This window comes from Paramormyrops kingsleyae, chromosome 6 (genome assembly GCF_048594095.1).
Source record: "Paramormyrops kingsleyae isolate MSU_618 chromosome 6, PKINGS_0.4, whole genome shotgun sequence".
Taxonomy (NCBI): Eukaryota; Metazoa; Chordata; class Actinopteri; order Osteoglossiformes; family Mormyridae; genus Paramormyrops; species Paramormyrops kingsleyae.
Genome location: NC_132802.1, coordinates 38,939,537 through 38,948,673, shown reverse-complemented (window position 1 = coordinate 38,948,673; position 9,137 = coordinate 38,939,537). Strand labels below are relative to the sequence as shown.

Below are 9,137 nucleotides of genomic sequence, written 5' to 3'. Positions count from 1 at the left end.
AGAAAATACAGGAGATCGATCTTTCGCGTGTGTTGCTGCCGCCGCCATTTTGAAAGGCGCGTCTGCGTCACTGCGCATGCGCAAGCTTCGCATCCCATAAGGCAGTTATTTCGCCCGCATTGTTCAAACGGGTGGCACGCGCCTGGCCCTGCTCCTTGGATAATGGCAGCCTAGATCACGCTAGCTTTGTGCTACACTGACGGGACCCAGAGCCGCTATGGATGGATCTTCGTCTTTGGTGAAGTGTTTTTTTTTCTCTTTGACATTGAAATAAAACTGTTAAACTGATTACGGCTTTTTCTCATTTTTAAAAACTTGGGCTAAAGTAGTTGTGCTTGTTTCACACTTTCTCTTGTTTCGCTTGGGTATGCCTCTACTTAAATATTGTGTCTCTAGTTAAAAGTTTTGGACCTGTGTCTCATTCACATAGGCTTTCACATATGCAAATTGCCACCCCTCTTCTGGGCTAATGCCGTACGCTCATTTTGACAACGAATTACCAGCGTTATTCGTTGATTTTTTTTGTCTAAAATGTTTATTATTCACATTGGTAGAAAGAAAAGTGCTTCAATACTTTAAAAAAAAGGTCATGGTTTATTTGAAATAACTGGGCACTCCGTTTGTTGCTGCCATATTTTGAAATGGGTTGTCTAAGGAATCCTTATTCTTTGTTTGATGCCCCGGTTTCGGGTAAACATCCGCGACGGTTTATGACTACACCACATGGCCAAAGTGGCCTGCGAACGGACGATCACCCTGATAACAAAATACAACTAAATACATCTTTGTCAGGATGTGGGGGGGGAGAGGTCTATGACATTCGGGCTAAATGGGGGCAATAGCTTGGGGAGCCAGCCTATCTCAAAGCCTGTGGCCTGTTTGATTCTACCCCATGTTTCCTCCGTGTATGTCCGCTGTGATATGCTTAACAGACACGTTTGATGGCATTATTCTAACATAGCATGTTGCTAAATACCGCTCACTAGTTCCTACAGCTATTAAATGTATTTAAATGAAATCGGGGCATCTTGTTTAGAATAAAACTAAGAAAATACAGGAGATCGATCTTTCGCGTGTGTTGCTGCCGCCGCCATTTTGAAAGGCGCGTCTGCGTCACTGCGCATGCGCAAGCTTCGCATCCCATAAGGCAGTTATTTCGCCCGCATTGTTCAAACGGGTGGCACGCGCCTGGCCCTGCTCCTTGGATAATGGCAGCCTAGATCACGCTAGCTTTGTGCTACGCTGACGGGACCCAGAGCCGCTATGGATGGATCTTCGCCTTTGGTGAAGTGTTTTTTTTTCTCTTTGACATTGAAATAAAACTGTTAAACTGATTACGGCTTTTTCTCATTTTTAAAAACTTGGGCTAAAGTAGTTGTGCTTGTTTCACACTTTCTCTTGTTTCGCTTGGGTATGCCTCTACTTAAATATTGTGTCTCTAGTTAAAAGTTTTGGACCTGTGTCTCATTCACATAGGCTTTCACATATGCAAATTGCCACCCCTCTTCTGGGCTAATGCCGTACGCTCATTTTGACAACGAATTACCAGCGTTATTCGTTGATTTTTTTTGTCTAAAATGTTTATTATTCACATTGGTAGAAAAGTGCTTCAATACTTTAAAAAAAAGGTCATGGTTTATTTGAAATAACTGGGCACTCCGTTTGTTGCTGCCATATTTTGAAATGGGTTGTCTAAGGAATCCTTATTCTTTGTTTGATGCCCCGGTTTCGGGTAAACATCCGCGACGGTTTATGACTACACCACATGGCCAAAGTGGCCTGCGAACGGACGATCACCCTGATAACAAAATACAACTAAATACATCTTTGTCAGGATGTGGGGGGGGGGGAGGTCTATGACATTCGGGCTAAATGGGGGCAATAGCTTGGGGAGCCAGCCTATCTCAAAGCCTGTGGCCTGTTTGATTCTACCCCATGTTTCCTCCGTGTATGTCCGCTGTGATATGCTTAACAGACACGTTTGATGGCATTATTCTAACATAGCATGTTGCTAAATACCGCTCACTAGTTCCTACAGCTATTAAATGTATTTAAATGAAATCGGGGCATCTTGTTTAGAATAAAACTAAGAAAATACAGGAGATCGATCTTTCGCGTGTGTTGCTGCCGCCGCCATTTTGAAAGGCGCGTCTGCGTCACTGCGCATGCGCAAGCTTCGCATCCCATAAGGCAGTTATTTCGCCCGCATTGTTCAAACGGGTGGCACGCGCCTGGCCCTGCTCCTTGGATAATGGCAGCCTAGATCACGCTAGCTTTGTGCTACACTGACGGGACCCAGAGCCGCTATGGATGGATCTTCGCCTTTGGTGAAGTGTTTTTTTTCTCTTTGACATTGAAATAAAACTGTTAAACTGATTACGGCTTTTTCTCATTTTTAAAAACTTGGGCTAAAGTAGTTGTGCTTGTTTCACACTTTCTCTTGTTTCGCTTGGGTATGCCTCTACTTAAATATTGTGTCTCTAGTTAAAATTTCCGGACTTGAAATGCCCTTAGATTCAGAACATGAGAAGGGTAACACATTGAATAGACTAAAATGAAATTTGAATAAATAAATCATGTATATATGTTTTGTTTTAGGGCGTAACACTAGAAAACGCAGACGGTACGTTTTGCTGCTAGGTTGTTTCTCTTTTGTTTCAGGGACCGCAGGTCTGGGCCTTATGTCCTAAAAATTATATGACAATATTGCAAAATATTTATCACAAATGCATATGTAGAAAACAGACTACGACAGGTGCTTTTGAGTTTTTCTGATTATGATGACCGAATTGTTTTATTAAGAGTTATGGAGTATGTGACCGATATATTATTAAATTACACCAACAACCTCAATGGTATTTATGTAAAAATAGTATATTATGATTGTTAATTATGCAGATGTTTAGGCTATATTATGATGCTCAGGATACTCAAGTTAATGCTGATGATATGAATGCTCTATAAGATATTTTATCGATATCACAGCCTGATAACCTTACAAGCTGCATTACTTCTGCATGCATGTTATGTTGTTAGAATGAGCGTGCACCTCAGAGTAACAGTAAGTTTACACAATGTTTTATTGTTTATGTTTTAAAGCATCCAACGCATTTACAGGCCAGTCCTGATGCAACAAGGTTTTGCCTAGACGGTGTGTTCAGATGCCCATGCTGCACTTATGCAACTGACCAACAATTCAAATTTACAACACACATTCAGAGCCACGTGAGACATGCAGTACAGCATAGAGGTAATTCCTAATGATGTTTATTGGTCTATTGATTTTGGTGGTTTTAAAACATACACATGCTTAAATGTAGAATGCACTTCTTACAATCAAGATAGACAAAATGATGTGGAGTTCCTTAGTGGGAGTCCCTGAAGTCATGTGAATATTGGTAAGCTAATTTACCTATGTTTGTGTTTTGTTTGACACTGTAACTTTCTGATCAGCTACTCCTGACCTCACTCCCCCAGTCCCGTTCTGTGTATACCTTTCTTTTCTGTTGATAGCTTTGGTCTTCATGTTGCCGTCTTGCAGGTTTCTTCATCAGCAAATGCAACAATTATTGCAGACCCACAGGACACTTTCATTGTCTTTATTGCAGCCAAACAATAATACGCAAAGACCAGTTTAAACATCATGTATCCCAATGCATCAGTGAAACCAAGCCAACCACAACGGAAGCGCATCAGTCACCTCCCGCCTCTCCTGCTCCCTCCTTTACTGCTTCTGAAGCTGCATGTCCCCCTCCCCCAGTCCCCATCCTCCACCCCTCACTTTCTTCATGTTCCTCTGATCCTGGCTCCTCAGCAGCACCAGCACTACCACCCTCTCACCCAAAGAAAGCAGAAAACAGTGAAGTGTACTAGCTGTGGCCTAATCCTTAATAGACGGAACCTACGGATACATCTTCGAAGACGTCACACTCCCATCAAAATGGACATTACGGCACAGAACCACCTCAGTGCTCAGTGTGTTGATTACACAAATGGAGTGTTTGCAGTAGCAAAGTCTTTTATAGCACCCAGCACACCAGTACGTGTCATTAAAAGGACATGGGGTCCTGAACAAAAAACAATGTGTGAGCTGGATATCTGCAGAATTAATGCAGAGTTTGCAGAGAGGTCAAACCTTCGTCCATTTGAGTGCCACCACATTCAGTCCCTCGTGTACTGCCCTCCAGCCAGAATGGACACTCCATCACTTACAGAGGATGTTTTGCAGGTGATGGTACATGACAAGTGGTTTGGGGAAGACAAAAAGGAAAGGTGTTTGGTACGTCAGAGAGAAGCAAATGATGCAGGAGTCCCGTTGTCCTGTCTGGTGACTGTGTGTGGACCCCCCTACAAAAAGCACATTTCTGTATACGAGTCAACTATCTCCTATTACAGCCGGCTTGGCAGAGTGGTGGTAAGGTACAATTCTAAAATCATTTCATGGCATTGTCCTTGCGCGAACCCAAGGCAGTCATGCATACCTAAATATGTTGCCAAGTGGCATTTATTTGAAACAGACCAGGCACTCTTCAGAAAAACCAGAAGTGTGGAGGAGAACATCACAGAACATTTTCCAATTGACATGGAAAGTTTTGACCTAGAAGAAGGAGCTCCATACTCACCTGAAGGCAAAAATCTGTCGCGGATGGTTCAATACATTTTTCATAAGAAGAAACTGCCTGCGATTTTCCCCTCAGACGTGGTCAAGACCATTCATTTCCCTGTGCACTTCATACCATCAGAAACCTTTTGCTCAGAATGTTTAGAGCCCACTCCTCTAAGCGAACCTGTGCTGATTACATCTAAGGCTAAAATCCTAACAATCACTGATGTCATAGAAGGTATGTTCTCTCTTTATTTAAATATTTATTATCGATATTTTAACATTTCATTACTCACTACATGTACTGTAAATGTCAGTGTAGCCATGACTTCCACTATCAGCAGCTTAGCCTCCTTCCCAGCAATTCACACTTGTATGCTTACTGAGATAATTTCATACACTGGCTTTTAGTACTGTGCAAAGTATAGAGACATGTCACAGTGTAAAATGGTGAAAGATAAATGTGTAACATTTACTGGTGCTTGTGTCCATTAGGAATTTCAGTGTACAGAAAATGGTGCTACAGGTGTGGTATGGCATATCGATACCAGGAGTGGACTGATGGTGTCCACAATTTCGATGACCACACACTTCTGTCCATATACATGTGCCATTTTCTACGCAATACACTTCAGGTAGGAACCATGTTCTGTTGTTTTAATCATTTAAAACAATTACGAATACTTTATCAAAATAATATATTGTAAAGCCTTTAAATGTCATACATCAATTTCACAGACTCATCAGGCAGTAGGGAGTGCCATGGATGTGTTGGAGAAGACCTCTGGTAAAACCTATCCATCCAGGGAAAGGGTCCTGCAGGCTTATTTAAGCTTTGAAGCACTGTCAGACCTCGGTTACACATATGCTTGTGTATCGTGTGGTTATCATCCAGTATCTGTTGTGATGGACCTTCATGAGAAGGGCGTTTTTAGCATGCCTGGTAAGTGAACACATTTATTCATTTTCTTAGTCTTACATTGTTTCAAGCACCACATATCCAGCTATGACTGTTTGGAACATGCTTACTTAAGTCTTGCTTTCCTTAGTGAGCAGCATTGAGGAACCATCTCAGACTTTTGATGGAAAGGTAAGTGTTGAAAATTTCTGGGAGATGGTTTCCCTTGAAATGATCAGCCGTGGGTTGGTCCCAAGTAAGTACAGTCCGCACAATGTTCTAGGTGGGATGACAGTATTCTAGCATTTACTTTGTTTATCGTGGAATAATGTACTGTTATGTTAATAATATTTTCTAACATCATTTAAAGGCAACAAGTCAAACCCATTTGTCGTCCATCCCAGTTACCATAGTTGGGCTCCGTGGATTGGTCCTCACACAAGAGATAGGGATGTTGTACTCAACACTGAATACAAAGAAGTGTATTCTGCTTGTAGTGCAAAGGAGGAATCTGAGTTTAACCTCACAGAGGACCGACTGACTGATGAACTTCTTAAGCTCAAGGTACTGAACTTAAGTCAATTTTTGTCAGTTTTGTCAAAGATGTGTGTTTTTGAACCACGCCAGACCAACTATACTAATGTTCATTATAGATGGAAGCTGTGCGTGCTCTGTGCCGACAGTGTGGCATAGACCCCAAAGGCTCACGGATGGACCTGGTAACGAGACTTCAACAAGAAATGAAGAACAGAGCGAGTTATGATAAGGTGTTTTCACAGATCTGGGGAGCTTCTGGTAAGTTGTGTTCTATTACTGAGAGACCGTTTTTACAGACAGTTCTTAGTTTCATTACTTGGAATGGTTGCACTCTGATTTACAGTTTCCTTAAACAGGTGGATGGGCTGTGGTCACCTGTCCTTGTGCTGTGGTGTATGGTGTTAAGTTCAACATAAGGGCTGAGAGCCCCCGGGACTTTGCTGACCTTTTATTGTCGATGAAACATTTTCCAAACATTGTATTATATGATTTTGCGAGAGGGTTGGCAACACATACCAACCTAAGAGATCCAGAATCATTACCCTTCAAACCTCATGGGGGTAGGTTACTTGAGCCTACTGAAGATAACATCAGATGTGCCACTACTGGACAGATAAAAGTGAGCTTGCCATGGCTAGTCACCAAGAAGCCAGTTCCTGATGAAAATGGCCACCCTATAACTGGATCGTCTGAGCATTATGCTCTTTATGATAGATTTCATGAGGCAAACTCAAAAGATGCCAGGGATGTCTTGCGAAAGGTGGAACTGGTCCCAGAGTTACGTGGTTGGATCAACAGCCCGTGTGCTGAACAGCTCTTTGCTGGAATGAGGAAAAACAATCATTTTCTCAACATGATGACTCCCTCATCGCATGTCTTTTTGATGCGAAATATTTTGTGTCACTACAACAATGCTAGAAATTCAAGAACCATAGAAAGCATGAAGAAGAGATTGGGCAAAGGAGTGGACATACAGTTAAATTCCAATGGTCAGACAGTTTTGGGTATGTATTCCACCCTCATTCTAAATTATTAGTGGTAATGTCATGTTTATGTCATGTTTATGTAATTTTGCTGTCCGGTGCCGTGAAGTTATATTTGTCTTTTAATTGTAGGTGATTCCTCATGTTTATTTTGCAATTTGAAAGATCATAAAGCTATAACTTACAAATCTGTCAGAAATGCTAGACAGCATAGCGTTGATGAGAAATGCATGCAGTACAACCGATTTAACTCATTCTAAATCATTTGGTTTAAAATGTGCTTTTTTGCAGCACCAGCTGAAGCACCAGCCGAACAAGCACAAACAACAACAGCAGCACCAGCTCATGGTATGACAACTGCAGCATCCCCTGGTATGAAGACAATATATATTTTTTGAGGGCCTGGTTGTACAACTTAATAAAAACCTTAACACATCCATGTTTTTTAGAATATGTATACTTATGTATGTTTGCAGTGGGTACTTGATCTGCAGCTAAATGTATACCAACCTTCAGCCACCCTAAGAAAGTGTTATATGCTTCATAAGATGGCTCAGTATCACAGAAATGTGGTGAAACACTTATTTGGTTAATATTTTCATGCATGGTCTGATATGTATGACAGGAGATCTACCAGTGTGCAGTGATGACTGCTGGGGACTACCACATCTGGAGCACACAAGTGCCCGATCGGAAATCAGAGACTCAGAGGTGCATGTTTTATGTTTTGTTCCTCCGTATTTGTTTGTTTGTTTATATATTGATTGACTCATTTGATTGATTGCCGCATGGGCTCTCTTAGTCGCAAATTTGGAAACCATTTAACAATTGGCAACCATTTCATGTAATACAGTTGTCATTGTTTATGGGTGTTATAACTTTTAACATCTAATGTATCGGTTATTATATTATTTATAACTTGGAAACAAACTATTCATTAATCAGTAATACAATTCCTTTTGTGTCATACTTTTTAAATATTTTCTGTGATGCCTCGTAGTGCATGGCATATAAGTGAAGTGATTAGTTGTCATTGACACACCACAGCACACAGTGCACAACAACAAAATGTGTACTCTGCATTTAACCTATATGACACCATGACATTGCAGAGGAGAGCAGTGCTTGGGGGTGGTACCTTGCTCAGGGTACTTCAGTGGCACCTTTCGATTACAAGTGCACTTCCCTATCCATTAGGCCACCACTGACCCTATTACAAACAGCAGCATAATTTAATGGAGTCAGATTAATTGGTCTTAGTGATCTGATCTGAAGGTGGGGATTAGGGTTGTAACGGTATGAGATTTTCACGGTATGATAATCGTCTCAGAAAATATCACGGTTTCGTGGTATACGGTATTAAACTATCATTATTATTAGTATAATCATCAGCTACAATGACCCTTAAATGAATAAAAAGAGATATGGTTTTTGGATGAACATGGTTTATTGTAACAAACTTTTTTTTAATGAAAATAAAAAAAACTTATGGAAGTATGAGTCTAACTTTTGGGGGAAAAATAAATAAAATAAAGCTGCGCATCTCCCATTTGAACAAAATAAGGAATAAGTTATTTCTCTTTATATTAGACAAGAATAAATCAAACTGTCCTTCCTCTTTAACAGCATATATGGGAGAGCAATATGTGCAGGGTCATGTTTGTTAATATTTTCCTGAGATTATCATAGCAGCATGCATTTCTTTGCTTTTTTTCAGGTCAGATTATGATGAAGAAATGTAAGCATGTTGAGATTTTCAGGGCTCAATCTTGACCGCTGAGGTGAGAGAATGTGTCCACTTGTACTAAACACCTATGAGTTTTCAGTTAGTGTATTTGATGATTATTCTTTTAAATAAAATTATAAAATGATCATTAAGTGTTCTCTTGAGAGTAGCTCTGGATATGTTCATGTGTTCACGTCTTCACATAGTGAATGAGACAGCAGACGCTTTAAAAACCATGACCATCATGCAGTGGCGGTTTTAGGCATGGGCGAACGGGGCAGCCGCCCGGGGCGGCACTTTTTCATGTCACGTGGGGGGCGGCACACGAACTTGGAGGAAAACAAAAATAATCTAAATAAAGCGTTTTTCTAGAGGATGGGCGAGCGGAGA

General features: G+C 41.0%; 1 protein-coding gene and 1 long non-coding RNA gene across 2 annotated transcripts; both read left to right on the top strand.

Moving 5' to 3' along the window:
- The first annotated feature begins 3,912 nt into the window (after nt 1-3,912).
- LOC140591833 (uncharacterized) lies at nt 3,913-6,022 on the top strand. Its single transcript, XM_072713268.1, has 6 exons — nt 3,913-4,841; nt 5,099-5,238; nt 5,342-5,546; nt 5,653-5,693; nt 5,872-5,983; nt 6,018-6,022. Exons 1-6 carry the CDS (start codon nt 3,941-3,943, stop codon nt 6,020-6,022), a joined length of 1,404 nt encoding a protein of 467 aa, XP_072569369.1. The 5' UTR covers nt 3,913-3,940.
- A 494-nt stretch (nt 6,023-6,516) lies between these two features.
- On the top strand, nt 6,517-7,733 carry LOC140591792 (uncharacterized). Its single transcript, XR_011992093.1, has 3 exons — nt 6,517-7,042; nt 7,313-7,393; nt 7,647-7,733. It is a non-coding gene; the product is annotated as an uncharacterized lncRNA (long non-coding RNA).
- Nucleotides 7,734-9,137: the final 1,404 nt, after the last annotated feature.